Genomic DNA, 14,924 nt, shown 5'->3' on the forward strand with positions numbered 1-14,924 from the left:
TCTTCTTCGTCTTATTATTATTAGTATCATTGTATTGTAGGTATCATACTGTATATTGACTGATGCTATGTATTTCAAGAAAAATGTTAAATTTCAAAGTCAAATAAATGTATAACAGAAAAACTAAACAAAGACAAATGATAGCGGGGAAGGAGACATATTTCTTTTTTTTTTTTCCAAACCTACCTATGCAAATGCCACAAAATAACATGAAAATGAAAAATAAAATCACACATTTGTTTCAGTTCATCAGTTTTTATTCTATATTTATTGTTTATACAAAGGTTTATTGTGCATCACCTTTTTATGAACGCTCATACACACATACAGGAAAGGTGTGGTTGTCACTGGAAAAGCTATACAAGTACAAAAGCATTGGTTACTTACATGTCTGTTTCATCTGCATGATTTTTACTCTTGGTTTGGCTTTGTGATTTAATTTTGTAGTCTTGCCCTGCATAGAAAGCTATAATATCTTAAGCTCTTTGTTTTTTACTGCGGTTGCGGAGCTGGATCGGGGTAATGTCTGAAATCATAAGGGTCAAAGTAAGGGTAGGGTTTCTGGGTGGCTGGTGCTTCTGGGGCACTTTCTTCAGCTTTTGCTACTTCCTCTTTCACCACTTTCTCCTCAGCAGGTGCCTCCGTTGCGGTTGTTTCCTGGATAGGGCGGGGAGGGTGGTCGATGAGGCAGTCAGGATCCCAGTATGGGTCGCAGTCATACTCCATACCTTTAGCAGTGATGACAGGAGGTGGAGGTGGGACAGACTTTTTGGGAGCAGGAGGAGGTGGGGGTGGTGGAGGAGGAACTGCAGCCTTTATCTCCTCCTCTGTTTTGGGCCTGCAGGCGGGGTTGAGTCGTGGGTCGCACAGCACGGGAACAGCCCCTGTTGGCAGGTAGACGATCTGAGGTTTGCACAGTAGGTCTTTGGGGTTACACAGATAGATCTTCTGGGCGTTCTTCAGAGGGTCTGGTGTAGGAGCAGGGGTGGTGGGAGGTGGAGGTGGCTGGGTGGTTGTAGTGGGTGCTGCAGTGGTAGTCAGGACACCCAGGACGTTTTGGTAACTGGAGGCATCTGGGCCATGGGTCATCTCCAAGTGACGCATCGTCTGATACAGCATCCTGATCCTGTCAATCTCATAGATCTGATGGAGAAACACAGAAAAGGATCAGAGAGGAAACAGAACATTTTTAGCTGCACACAACCACGTGTTGGATTAATTATTTCCACTGGTTCTCAACTTACTCCTTCAATGTGCCCAATGCTGTTGTAGAAGCGGTAGTAGGACTGAAAATCAGGTGTGTTTCGGTACCACTTTGGGTCAGCACTCCTCTTAGGTCGAGAATTAGCCAAGAAATCATGTGCTTGAGTTGAGTCAATGCTAAGTGGATTCACTGTGGAGGAACATGGAAACAGGAGTTATATGGATACTACGCTGATCCCATTTGTACCATTTACTGTCTCAGTCTGATTGGCAAATGTGCTTTTAATGTATTCAGATTACAATGTGCAATAAAGTGCAAGATTAAATACCTCCAGGATTTTTTACTTTCACAAGAGATGTTGCTTCTATCAAACCTGGAAGGAATCAGAGAATATCTTAAACACACTTAAAAAGCGTTACAGTATGTGGCCACTAAAACCATCATCCATGGGACTGCTGTAAGAGTGTGACTTTCTATTCATTACCATGAATCCAGCAAAAGTCATCAGTAGAGCTACAACTCTTGAATGAAGGTCAAATGAACAATAAATAATTTCATGCATTTTACTTTGACAAACCTGGCATTAACAGCAGGCAGCACTGGGCCGTCAGCAGGGACATGTGGAAAATCATCCTTGATGTCTATGATTGCAATATCAAGGGAAACATCAGTTACTTTGCATATTATCCTATATGACTGCTGTTTTTCACAAAAGAATAGTGCATAAGTATATATAGTACATGTTGAGAGCACAAAACCAAAACTGTGCAAAAAATATGCAGGGACAATCAAAAGTGTCTTAGAGTACTGACTTAGAGTATACCTGTGCTTAGAGTATAGCTAGAATAATGAAGTTACTACAGCTATGTGATATTAATTTACCAGTCCTAATCCTTTTGCTGTGGCATTTGCAGAACATCAACGGTTTAAACAGAGAACTTTTTCTTGGGTATTTTCTGCTTTAAACTTGACATGGCTACTGCAGTAAAGAAGAAAACTGAACCTGCTCACCTGCTGTTGCATCTCCCCAGTCCTGGTCTAATCTGCTGCACAACATAACTGTTCATAAATACTAGTGTTGATCCTCGGGCCTTTCCATTGGCCACTGAGCTACACGTAGGCCTAACTCCACCCCTCATTCATCTTCTGTTGAGTGGAAGAGCTCATTAGCACGTTGAGCATGAACCAGCAGTAAACGATAAACTTCAAACAAAATGTGGCTCCTTGTAAAGCCACAAGAAACAGCCCTGTGACAGCAGGGCAACCAAGGGGTGCACAGATGGTTCAGTTACTTAGAGCCACCATAAGGACCAAGGTCTCCGATGAAGCAATCAGTGGAGGTAGAATTCATGCATTCAAAAACAATAAGTTTCCTGAATCTATAATTGCAAAAGCATTGATGATTCAGTTTTATTGACCAAATATGCAAAATAAGCTGACATGCACCATGCCACTGTAGACTATTTCTTGACAAAACATGCCTGGCAGGTAAAAATTAACCCTCTGTCCCAAAACAGCTGGATGTGTCCTTTTAACTTTGGTCCTGGCCACTCAAAAAATAGAGGGGGAGCTGAGTCAACTGCTGTTTAAGTCCCCAAGAAATATGCAGGAATTATGGGCTAGCTTGTCCAAACACCAAGTCAATAGTGACACAGCCTGGGAATTGTTGTTTAGAGACTTCAAGACGTATGTCTGAATCTCTAGATTGCACAAATGTGTACATGTGTACACGTACATAAATAAAGATAAAAGTTTAAACCAAATAAAACTTTGTTTCCTTTGTCTCACATTCTGTGTCCTTGTGTATCAAAATGGAGACAAAAACACTGAGAAATTGACAGATTCAAATAGGTTAAATGCATGCAGGACAAAATCATAATATTCACAATATTCAATATTCAAATGTGTGGGGACTATTTTACTACTATGTACCATCAGATCAACATACCAGTGTAGGATCAAGTGGCAGAAAATGTTATATAATAAACCACATATTTGTGTGAAAAGGTTGAAATGTGGATTAGTGACACTAGTAAATGATAAACATGGCAATGATAGATCTTAACAGCATGAACACTATAATAAAAAGCATGTTGTCACAGGCTGACAGCATCACTGGATTCCTATAGGTATCTGTGAAATAGGCATTTAACCCACTGGTGTCGGGGGGGGCGGGGGCGGTTGCCCCACTGACTGATAAATATTTCATTATGAAATAAGAACATGCCAATGGATATACTCTGTCCAAACCAAACCATTCTGAATGTCTACCTTAGCTCAGCTGGGTAGTGTACTTTTAGCTGACTGGTGTTTGCTTCATCACATTCTCAGGTCTAATTCTGATTTACTTTAACTTTTCTTTACTTACATTTGTGCAGCGCCTGTCCGCCTGTCCCATGTTTGTCGTTTCAACGGTGGAGCAAATTCTATCCTTCAAACCAGCAGGTAAGGCTGCAATCAAAGAGTACAAGGAGACAGGGAGTCTAAAGAAGTTCTGCCAGGTGGCTAATGGTGAACATCATACTGTAATTGCTCAGTACACATGACAAAAATGAAGGGTAAGGGAAGGGTAAGGGTACCTGTTACTCTGAAATAATATACATTTATTTTACCTGTACGCTGAGACAAACAGATACAATATAAATCAAACTGTTTTAAAGAGAGAATAAGTCAGGCAAAAACACATATAGTACCCTCAGGAATCTGGCATTTTTTGCAAGTTTGTCAGAGTAACACTTGCATATATTAACAATATTTAATCATTTCTACAACAATAAATTGAGCCAACAGTTTGGTGCCTGTTACTAATGGATAAAGTCAATCTGAACAAGTCTTGTGGTAATCTGACAGGAAACTGAAGAGATAAACTCTGAATGGATGAAACATGCTACAATGTCTTTAAAAATAACATAACTGTAAATGTTACAAAGGGTTTACAATGTTGAATGAGGCTCTGAATTACATCTCTATTGTTTTGTGATGGAAAAATTAAAATATGTTGCAAAGATCTTACATCCAGGCTGTTGGTTACACTATATTAAAACACTTTTTAAAGAGATGATTATTTGTGGACCAAAATCATTGTCCTTTGTGCCATTTAACACTTCTTAATGGCAGCAAATCATCTTGATGCTCTGTAGTCTTTATTTCAAGTCAAGCCTATGATGGAGACCATGGGTATTTGCATTACTGTGGTGTGCTGCTTTCGTTGCACAACTTTACCACCACCTTCAGGGTATCAATTATCGTAACGTGTGCCCCTCTGATCTCCAAGTGAAATTACACCTTGTCATGGAGCTCTCTGCAGGAAACAAGAGGACCAGCTCTGAGAAATATTTTCAGCTCTGTGCCCTTCATTCCAATGCTATGGTACCTCTGTGCAGCAATAGGCTCTTTTACTCTGAAAGCAGTTTAGTTCTGACTCTGATCGCCATGTTAGAAATGTGGGCCTGATTACTACAATGCACATTAAAGGGTCATGCTCAGTTTTCCTGTTGTAAAGCCATGTACCATTGCAGATATTTGGATGAAACAGGGTTTTCTCTAGTTTGTTGCAAAAGAGGATTTGAAATTGTTAGGTAAGAAGGTGTAAAAAGTACCCACATAGCAAATTTAATCTGGTCTATTGACAGCCTACACAGTCCATCTTCACTCAGCCCACATACAGCAAAGACTGATGGTCCATGGGTGGTTGAGATCTAGTTGCCAGGGCAGGACTGTGTACGGTATGAGCCATGATATAGCCTTATCTCTGCTGAGTGCATCACCACAGCTGGCACCAAGTTGGTCCTGTGTAGGTACAGACAAGGTTCAGCACTGGTGCCAGATACCAGCCTTCATTAAATCTCAGCTAAGCCACATGTCAACTAAGTTGCCTCAGCAATGGTGGTTTAACACAAATATTTAGTCATTTTTCAATATATAGACATATATCATTATTCTTACAATCTAACCTGTGTAATGTTATATTATTTGAAAATGAGAACTTGAATTTAGTGTGTATGTATACAGTTAGAGACTAGAGTTAGGCTAGAGTCGGCATAACAGTGCTGTAAAGGCCAAAATCACACAGTGAGAAAAGCAGAGGTGTATGTAATGAAATTAGTGATGTCTGAATTGTATTTAGCTGCTTTGGTCTCAGGGTTCTGGTGTTGTGCATACTGACTCACTGCGACACTGACATGACCTATTGGGACGCTTCAGTGTACCTGAGCCTTCGTTAATGTTATTGGTTACACTTGTGATCCTTCCTGTTATGACAAGTCAAAATGTCTGCTGTGGAAAAAGGCAGTGGCAAAGTGACAAGTACATTTACTGAATTACAGTACAATTTAAAAGTAGCTTACTTGGGTCTTTTCATTTTACGTTACTATGAGCTATAGATTTCAGAGGGAAATATAGCACTTCACTTTTGGCTACTTCACTACCTTTATTTCACAGCTAATCTATAGTTAGCATAACATAAATAAATGTGCAAAAAAAAGTGAAACTAATTTGTAGCGGTGGTGGAATTTGCTGCGTAGTATTTGCATGTATACGGAATGCACACAGTTACGGCCTACATGTGAGATTAACTGCATGTGGAAAACATGTTAACAAATGAAGGACATCTTGTTGAGCCGTCCCTCTGTCACAGTATATCCACTGGGTGGCAGCACGATACAACAGCGGAAATGTCCGACTCATTGTGTCATTTCCTTTAAGGATGTCGAAGTTTTGTAGTTCCTGTGTAGTTGACCTGTCAGCGTTGTAGTACAAGCTGTCACTGCTGATAATTTGTCTATCCCTCTGATAGTTGCAGTTTTCCGTCAACAGCGCAGCGAGTACCAGGGTGTCGGACGCAGAGGACCGTTTGTACTCACCGTTGTTGCTGCTGTCAGCTAACCAGCGAGCTAACGGCTAAAGTTAGCTAACAAGCCCACCAACTTGACAGCTAGCGCGCTAGCTAGCATTCGACGGCAGCTAGCAGCGTTAGCTAGCTTTTCTAGCGGTTACCTCGCCAGGCTGCTGGCATTAGGAGGGGAGGAAGCCGCCCACTCCTGAAAAGCAGCCATTCCGGACAAAAGAGTGAACGGTAAGTGAGCACAAACTTAAAGCAGCCTTCTAATGTTACCTAATGTTGCTCTACGGGATAGTCAGCTTATTGATTTTAAGGATTTTATCCAGAGGGGACATGTCCAGTAAGGGTTTGACAGTTGAGCTGTACAACCAGTGTCAGTAGTACAACTCCTCTGTCGGCTGTTTCAGTCACTGATTTCACTTCTGTCATTAGTCCAGACTGTATGTGTGTGATGCTGACTCAATGTAACTTTGGCATAATGTCTGTTTCTGTGACGTTGCCTAGGTGACATACCTAAATAAGCGAGAAAACAGACATTAGGAACATTGTGTGAAATGCAGTGGAAGCCTGTGGTTCTCTAAATATGGTGCGGGGACTATGAGGAGGCCATGATAAGATGCCAGAGGCCCAAAAGCAAATTTGACCTCCGGATTTCTCTATGGAAACTTCACTGTGAGCACAATAGCAGAAGACATCAGTGAGTTTTTGAGGGACCTTCATGACCCTTCATGTACATCATTATACCCCAAATGTCAATATTGACCAAACACTGTAGAAGTGAAATGATTAGTCTGTTCACCAGTTTAGTTGATCAATAGGAATTTAATCTGCAACTACCTTGAACATTGATTAATTGTAGTGTCTAACAATCTCTGGTTCTACTGCCTTATATCCAAGAAAATCCTACTGGTCTTTGTTTTACATAATTAGAAATTAAATATTTAAAGGTTGTGGGGTGTTGGGATGAATTGAAGAAGCATTTTGAAAATGTCACCATGGGGTCTGGAAAACTTTGAAGGGCATTTTTCACTCTTCTGGCATTACATAGAGAAAAGGACGCATGATTAGTCAAGCAAATAATTGTCAGATTTATTAACAGTGACACTAATTGGTTGCAGCCCTAAACACCTGTAGCTGCTGTGAATCTAAGCCTTGATCACCAAATATTCTCCTCATATTGTTTTTTTGAGAGGTGTGGTCTTACTAAATGGGTGTACAGGGTCTTTCATGAATCTGTGTGTTTCAAAGCATCTGGTTAAACAAGACTTGGCACTGTCCTTTTGTTGCTTTCTTATTATAGCAGCCTGGCTCCAGTTATGATGACATGTGCTGCTCATGTAAATCTTCTCTGTCAGTGTGTGTGGGAGCCCTGTGGGGCTTCTTACTCACAGCGCTCAGCTGCTGCCAAGAGAAAGGGGCAGCGGTGTGCTTGTGCAAGTGGCCACTGTTGGATCAGGTAGCTGCCACCACCAGGAATGTGTAGGCTACTGCCACGTCTCTCAGTGATTATACTGAGTCACACGTTCATAACTGACACTGCAGCAAAAGTCCAGCCAAGGATTATTGAGACTTAACTATGAGTTAAAGAAGTGGTAAGTATCGACATTACAAAAATAATGACCCCTCCCTTTTAATGGCTTCATTTTTGGTGGCATGATGGAATGTGTGGAATGGGGCAGAGCCTTAACCCATAACACAGGAGCCCTCTGTAATGGGATATCAGCACTAGTTTCTATTGTTGTACTGTTTCGTGATGGACAGGGTGGGACTCACATCATCCGTGTGGATTTGATCTTTAACAGTGTTTCAGACTGAATGTAACATGATGTTAAAATCAAAGGCTATTTTAAATCCCAGTCCTGTTCTACCGGGATCCATGTGACAGTTTTAGATTCTACCACTGATCACTGAGCTTAGACTCTTCCAGGGTTTTTTGGTCCCTAATCAAAAAATGTTAATATGCAACAATTTTGATTATTGATCCATCATTGAAGTCATAGAGACAAGTTGTACAAAACAAGACACCTGTAGTTCTAGGATACTACAATGGTCATTTTTCACTCTTTTACAGTGTTTTAGAGACCAAACAATTCATTGATTAATTGAGAAAATAATCAGTGAAGAAAATTATTACTTAGTTTCTTAGCCCTAGTTTATCATGTCTAGCATGGATGTCCAGGATGTTGAGCTTGTTGAAGTCTTGGACGTACAATATATCCTGTTTTCAACAAGTTTTGTTTTTGATGTACTTGATGAGGAAGTTTTGTAATGCTTTGAAGTTCTCTCTAAACATGCCACTGTGTGCGGTCACTGGAAAGTCAGCCAGCTGGAGGTTAAGTGCAAAACAAAGTCACCTGAATTCAGTCAGCATCTAATATGAAACTACACCCAGTTGTGGTGGGACTGCTGACTCAATAGAGGTGATCTCTCCCCTGCTCAGGAATCTGATGGGGAAGGCTGCATAGGGTTAATTTTCAATATGTTAAGGAACAAAATGTTTTATGTTGAAACAGATGGTGTTTGCTAAATTTTCAGTTGACCTTTATTGTATAAGCGTGACAGTGAAAGCTACTCTGTTTTTTATTTTTATCCATGGCGTCCTGGTGATTTCAATGAGCCAAGGCACAGACTGTGTTCTCCCTGTGTTACTGGGGCAAAGTTGACTCAGGATATGTCATCTGCCATAACCTGACAGCTGTCTAGATTTACACGCTGTCTGTACTGTATGCTGTATGACACTCACTATGATTATGTAACACAGAGTTCATGTCTAGATTACAGGCACGTTTTACAGAGTAAAACTAAGTGTCTGCAATTGTTTGTCCCCTTTTTTGTCATTACTGGAAGATGGCATAGCAGTGTATGGTGCATTTAAAATCTTAAATGTTTTAATTGTGCTTGTCTTTGACCCAGATGGAGGCCCAAAGCTCCAGCGGGCTGCTGCTGACCAGAAAGAGAAGGAGAGAGGGCTCCAATGGGGAGACTGATGAGGGCGAGAGGCTTGTGAAAATCGCCAGATGTACCGTGGTGAGGCAGCTGTCATTGAGCAGCGTATTTGTCCAGAAGTTTCTATAGTTTCTTTGTGTATGTGCCACTGTGGCTGTTTTAACACCACTGTACTATACATGCACAGTATGTGGATGTCTGTCTGCGATTTTACTCATAGATTTATTGTGAATGTTAAAAGAAAGATGAACATGTCCCACAGCATGCACAAATAACATATCAAGTTTTTAAAACGTATCTTCTCTACAGAGGTCTGAAATTGTGCGCATCATGTGTCAGACTTCATGTTGGTTTGATTTCTTTGTTGCATTCTGCGTAAACTGCACACCCTGGCAAAGACGGCTAAGCCCGATTTCAACACAAAGAACACTAAGCAACAGAGATTTCAAATATTTCCGATTTTGGCTGATGTAATATGCTTAAAACATGTCATCAGCTGTTTAACCACAATGCCAATGTGCTTAATTTCCACGCCAGCTTGTTCTGTAAGAGTCTAGGAAAGTGTGTTACAAAAATAGAGAGATGTAACTCTACTTTTTCCAACTTAGGGAAGAAAGAATTATTATGTACTGTGTAAAACGATGACTTTTGTTTGACATTATAGGAAACTGCTTTGATCACTGATTTCTTTTGGTTTGGGTTTTTTAGGGACTGAAGCATCCGGCACCTTTTGCAGATGAGCTGGAGCCAGCTGATGGTAAACCCTATGAGAGAGTCAACATGGAGGAGGCCAAGAGAGGAACACCACGTGAGTTAGACTCTCTCAGTCTTTCATCTGATAACGTCTGTCTCATTCCTCTTTATGACACTTTTCATGTATCCTCTCTCTACACATTTCTTAAACACATTCTCCTTTCATTTTTGGCCCAAATATTAGTAAATTTCCTCTCAGTCTTAAGTACAGACTTACATATGGACAAACAGGTACAGTTTTAGATTCACTATGAATCTTTGATCTCTGCATCTCATCTCCTCTCTCCGTCCAGCTGACAGACCGGTGCGGGTGTATGCAGATGGCATCTTTGACGTTTTCCACTCAGGTCACGCCAGAGCTCTCATGCAGGCCAAATGCCTCTTCCCAAACACACACCTCATTGTTGGAGGTAAGCATGAGTCTGTGTGTGTCCATATAGGCGTTTACTGCAGCAGGAAAACAGTTAAGATGGATAGAAGTCTGATTTATTCACATTGGAATACGGTTAGATTGTGATAGTGAATAATACAAGATAAGGAAAGTTAACTGTGGGATGCAGCCTCCAAACTCATGCTGTATTTTTCTCTTTTTGTTCCATGGTTTAGGGTCTTTAAATAATATTTTTTGTAAATATTTCTAACCATTCACAGTGTGCAGTGATGACCTGACCCACAAATACAAGGGTTTCACGGTGATGAACGAAGATGAGCGCTATGATGCCGTCACACATTGCCGCTACGTGGACGAAGTGGTGCGAAACGCTCCCTGGACATTAACGCCAGAGTTCCTCGCAAAGCATCGTGTGAGTAGATTAAACAAAACAAACAAACAAAAAAAACATAGTTAAAAAACAAAAACCAGAATCAGAGACACTTAAGAATCTCAAGGTGAGAAGACCAAGAGAGACCTAGTTGGCCAGCTACCTTCGCTGACCTCTTGTCACCTTCTCCCTGCTGTTTTTGTACATTTGTATTTGTAGAGCCGAATCTACTGTGTTGATGTATGTTGTAATGACCTCTCCAGATTGACTTTGTGGCCCATGATGACATCCCATACTCCTCAGCGGGCAGTGATGACGTGTACAAGCACATTAAAGAAGCTGGTGAGTGCCACAGTAACCAGCAAGTGGTGGTGTGAGTAATGTTGGTGGCAGGTTTGCACCAGGAAAAAGAATGTGTGGAATGAAAACAATGATATCTCTGCTTACACTGCAACGACTTTGATAATTTAGTTGAAACTGTCCATTGTAAGTCTGAGTAAGAGTTTTTTTATGCATTAGATAAGTAAAATACATCAGTTGAACCAGGAACTAGTTGAGTGAAATCTATAAATCAAAACAATTTGTGCCTTTTTTTAGTGACTTTCCCTTGCCCAAATCTTCTCAGACTAATTAAGAACTTTTTTTTCATACTATTCAGTGCCAGCTCAATAATGGCCTTGAAACTCTTGGGTTAGTAGCATTACTGTATACTAAATTGATTACACCTTTGGGTGTCACATCACCCTCTGTACACATGTGTTTTCTGCTCACCCAAACACTGAACCTCTTTCTACCGACGGGGAATGGAAAAGACGGAGCCCGCCTTCACTTTGATTCATAAAACCCTGATTAACCCTGACAAGTAAACATCTGTCAGTGCTGTCATTACTGTATGTGTTCATCTGCACTCAGTGACCACTGTCTTATTTTGTCCTCTTGACCCCTGCTCTGTTTGTTAGGTATGTTCGCTCCCACTCAGCGGACAGAGGGCATCTCCACCTCCGACATCATCACACGCATCGTCCGTGATTACGACGTGTACGTCAGACGCAACCTACAGAGGGGATACACAGCCAAGGAACTCAATGTCAGCTTCATCAATGTATGAAACTCTCTCAGCTTTTATTTTGTCGGGGAAAAAAGATGTTGTGTGTGTGTGTGTGTGTGTGTGAGAGATGATTCATGGCCTTTGCTGTCCCTGCTCTTTGCTGTCCCAGGAGAAGAAATACCACCTGCAGGAACGTGTGGACAAGGTGAAGAGGAAGGTGCGTGACGTGGAGGAGAAGAGCAAGGAGTTTGTCCAGAAGGTGGAAGAGAAGAGCATCGACCTCATCCAGAAATGGGAGGAGAAGTCCAGGGAGTTCATCGGCAACTTCCTGCAGATGTTTGGCCCTGAGGGAGCCCTGGTGAGGACACTGGTTTTGTCCGGTCTTTAATCCCTGTTTGATCAGGCAGCATGACTAAGAACACATCCTTATTTACACTGTTAATTGCCTGGGAGACACGTTGCAGCGCCAAGGGGAGGCTTGAACATCTACGACACACAACTTGGAAAATATTCGGCTCCGTGATGGTGCCCTCGTTCTGCTTACATTTCTCTGATTGTATCTTCACTTGATATAACAAACGCTCACTCTTCATGTCCCCACAGAAACACATGCTGAAGGAAGGAAAAGGCCGCATGCTGCAGGCCATCAGCCCCAGGCACAGCCCCGACAGCAGCCCCACCCGCGAGGAGCGCTCCCCGTCCCCCACCTTCCGTCTCCCCTTCTTCACCAAGACCTCCCCTCCGCCTTCCCCGCCGCCCCACCACAGCGGGGCCCGCGGATACCTCATCAGCGAGGACGACGACGAAGACGACGACGAAAACTAGAGTGCGTTTCAAAAAAACCCTCCGCTTTTTCCGTCGGGTCCGCAGTCGGCTCTGCCAGTCAACTGAGCTGTCGAGTAGCGTGGTTTTCATCGAGCTCCTGCTTCCATTTTTTTTTTTTTTTGTTCTGTTTTTGATTTTACTTTGATGTTTAGCACTTCAGTGTCACGTTAACTGTACCAACCAGTTTCTACACAGCTCTTGTTTTTAACAGCCAACTTTATCCTCTTTGTCTTTGTGTAACGGTCAGTAAAAGTTACCACTAGTCACTTGAGTTCTTTGAAAAATTAGCCTCATTTATCTCAGTCACTTTTGATGTTGATTTTATTTAGTCACTCACTGTCACTTAGGAATATTTGCAGGTGTTACGCTCAGTGCACTCTTCCATCTATGACGGTATTCTTAAGGTGTGCATTGTAGTGTAGTAAGAGTTTTGTGTTTTTGTTTTTGTCATTAGCGGGAGGGCTCGCGGGGTTTTTTCGGTCACTTGTCGAAACAGCACGCCGTTGTTTCGGAGCGCGAGAGGTGACCTCATGGAGACACTGTTGAATATATGTGGGGGAAGTTTTTCAGATCAGGTCAGAAAACAAAGGGTTTAAATGATCTGCTCATGTGGTGGAGCAGTTGACATTCTGCGCTTACTAACATGAAATCATTTTTCTTTTTCTTTCTTTTCAAGTAACAGGGAAACTCCAGATTAAATACAGTCAGAGCAGAATCTGAGAGTAACGGTGTTAAATGTCAGCTAAACAGCAGCTTTTTTTTTTTTTCTTGAGGTTGTCTGCCTGCTTCGGGGCTGTACGTCTGTGTGTATGTGCATGTGATGTTTTGCGCGCGAGCTCTCTTCAGTACGTCGGCATGTTTGAAGTGTCTCCTGTCAACACAGATCTGGGTTCAGCTTGACTTTAACTACATATAGTAATACATCTTTCCACAGACGAGATTCTCTATTTGGAGGAGCAGTTTCAAAGTGGACGCCTTTTTAAATGTGGCGTAAAAGAAAGTCTTTGTGAGGATGATCCATTTAAATGTTGATGTAGAAATACTTATTTTTGTAGGTGTCATCTTTCCTTTCTTTATCCTCTGTACAGATATGATCTTAATCTTCTTAGAAGTGCAGGCTGAGCAGAGAATCAACATGAGAAAGGCTGAACTTGTTATATTTTTTCTTTCCTCTAATGCAGATCTGGAACTTAAGGAAGTAATAATTTTCTTGATGATGATAATAGAAGGTATTAGGTTTTCATATATACATTTAAAACACCTGAGCGGTGTAAATTCCCAACTAAGAAATCACCTCTTGTGTTTCGTTGGAGTCATAAGCACAACATAGGTTTCTTTCATGAGTAAGGCCTCCTCATTGGTTTCACACATAGAAGGGAAAATACATTTAAGGCTTCGGGGGTTTTCCAAATCAGGCACCGATCTACAGGACTACCACTGAATGCAGTGAGTCTGCATCAGTACTAGAAATGTATTTTGGTAGCCTGGACTGCACTGTCTCACACAGGTGGGCGAAGGGTTCTGGTTTATGTATCAGCGAAACTCCAGATCAACATTTATGTAGCTACCTCCTTCTTCTCCTGAACTGATTCTCTTTCCTAAGATGAGCACAAAGTATGAGCATTATTTTTTTTTTCCTTTCTAAACAGAGCCATTGTTCCAGCACTGAAGCAACGTGACTGGTCAAATATTTGAGATTTTCGGGCGTCAGTGTGTATGTGTGTGTGTGTGTGCGCGTGGGTGTGTGCATCTTGCATCTCCGGTGATTAAAGCATGTGTTGTGTCTCCTATTATAACTGAACACGAATCATCACAGGTGATCTGAAGATGTAATGCAATACTGTTAGATGACTCTAATATAAATGTTGACAGATGTCGGATCGATCTGTTTTCGGCCTGGTTTCCCAAAAGCTCTTGCAGTTTCTCTGCTGCAGGGACAAAGACTGCCTCTACTGTTGTGGGTGTAAATCAGATATTATGGTTGGGAAATAACTGCTCTGCTTCTATGAACTACTTTTGGTATTAAAAGTACAAAAACCAGTATAATTTGCTGAGGAAATCCAGCCTAGATTTTGGTGCTAAGCTACTTTTGGGAAGCCTTGCCTCGATTCTTGTGGAATCTGTTCTTTCAAATCAGTGTGAACTTCTCATTAAGAGCATGTCCACGTTCAGAGCCCAAGTTGGCATAGACTTCAAGTGGCAAGCCAATAAAGAGCCACTACTACAAAGGTAAAAATGTAAATGTTTTTAACAGCAGGTGTTTTATTCATGTATTATTTTACTGTTTGGGGTTATTTTTGTTTTACGTCCTGGATGTAGAGAAAGAGCAAGACAGGAAAAATGTATTAAACATGTTGGCCAAAGCACTTCTTGATCAATCATTTTGTCTTGTGGTTTATAATAACTGCTGAGGTCTTTTCTGACCTTTTATTCACATGATAGTGGTTAGTTAGGATCAGGGAGTTTATTCCTTCACTGTCAATTTAAAATTATAGAGTTGTGTAGTTCAGGTTTGGGCACAGTTCACTTTCAATTTAGCTTGGTTTC

General features: G+C 41.4%; 2 protein-coding genes across 2 annotated transcripts; one reads left to right on the top strand and one right to left on the bottom strand.

The window, feature by feature from the left end:
- Window positions 1-259: 259 nt before the first annotated feature.
- Window positions 260-2,014, bottom strand: LOC108883641 (uncharacterized). The gene is made up of 4 exons (XM_018677019.2): window positions 1,782-2,014; window positions 1,533-1,577; window positions 1,245-1,393; window positions 260-1,143 (listed from the first exon to the last, which is right to left on the bottom strand). The coding sequence occupies exons 1-4, from the start codon at window positions 1,834-1,836 to the stop codon at window positions 493-495; spliced, it is 900 nt and encodes a 299-aa protein (XP_018532535.2). The 5' UTR covers window positions 1,837-2,014; the 3' UTR covers window positions 260-492.
- Window positions 2,015-5,898: 3,884 nt separating this feature from the next.
- pcyt1aa (phosphate cytidylyltransferase 1A, choline a) lies at window positions 5,899-14,743 on the top strand. Its single transcript, XM_018677021.2, has 9 exons — window positions 5,899-6,278; window positions 8,958-9,071; window positions 9,699-9,798; window positions 10,037-10,153; window positions 10,395-10,546; window positions 10,768-10,846; window positions 11,464-11,606; window positions 11,722-11,910; window positions 12,156-14,743. Exons 2-9 carry the CDS (start codon window positions 8,958-8,960, stop codon window positions 12,375-12,377), a joined length of 1,116 nt encoding a protein of 371 aa, XP_018532537.1. The 5' UTR covers window positions 5,899-6,278; the 3' UTR covers window positions 12,378-14,743.
- Window positions 14,744-14,924: the final 181 nt, after the last annotated feature.

Source organism: Lates calcarifer, linkage group LG4 (assembly GCF_001640805.2).
Source record: "Lates calcarifer isolate ASB-BC8 linkage group LG4, TLL_Latcal_v3, whole genome shotgun sequence".
NCBI lineage: Eukaryota > Metazoa > Chordata > Actinopteri > Centropomidae > Lates > Lates calcarifer.

Coding starts and splice junctions, on each gene's coding strand:
- LOC108883641 (XM_018677019.2), bottom strand. CDS start 1,836: ATGATTTTCCACATGTCCCTGCTGACGGCCCAGTGCTGCCTGCTGTTA. Junction 1,578..1,781: donor CTGCCTGCTGTTAATGCCAG/GTTTGTCAAAGT, acceptor GATTCCTTCCAG/GTTTGATAGAAGCAACATCT. Junction 1,144..1,244: donor GCATTGGGCACATTGAAGGA/GTAAGTTGAGAA, acceptor TTTCTCCATCAG/ATCTATGAGATTGACAGGAT.
- pcyt1aa (XM_018677021.2), top strand. CDS start 8,958: ATGGAGGCCCAAAGCTCCAGCGGGCTGCTGCTGACCAGAAAGAGAAGG. Junction 9,072..9,698: donor AAATCGCCAGATGTACCGTG/GTGAGGCAGCTG, acceptor TGGGTTTTTTAG/GGACTGAAGCATCCGGCACC. Junction 9,799..10,036: donor GGCCAAGAGAGGAACACCAC/GTGAGTTAGACT, acceptor CTCTCCGTCCAG/CTGACAGACCGGTGCGGGTG.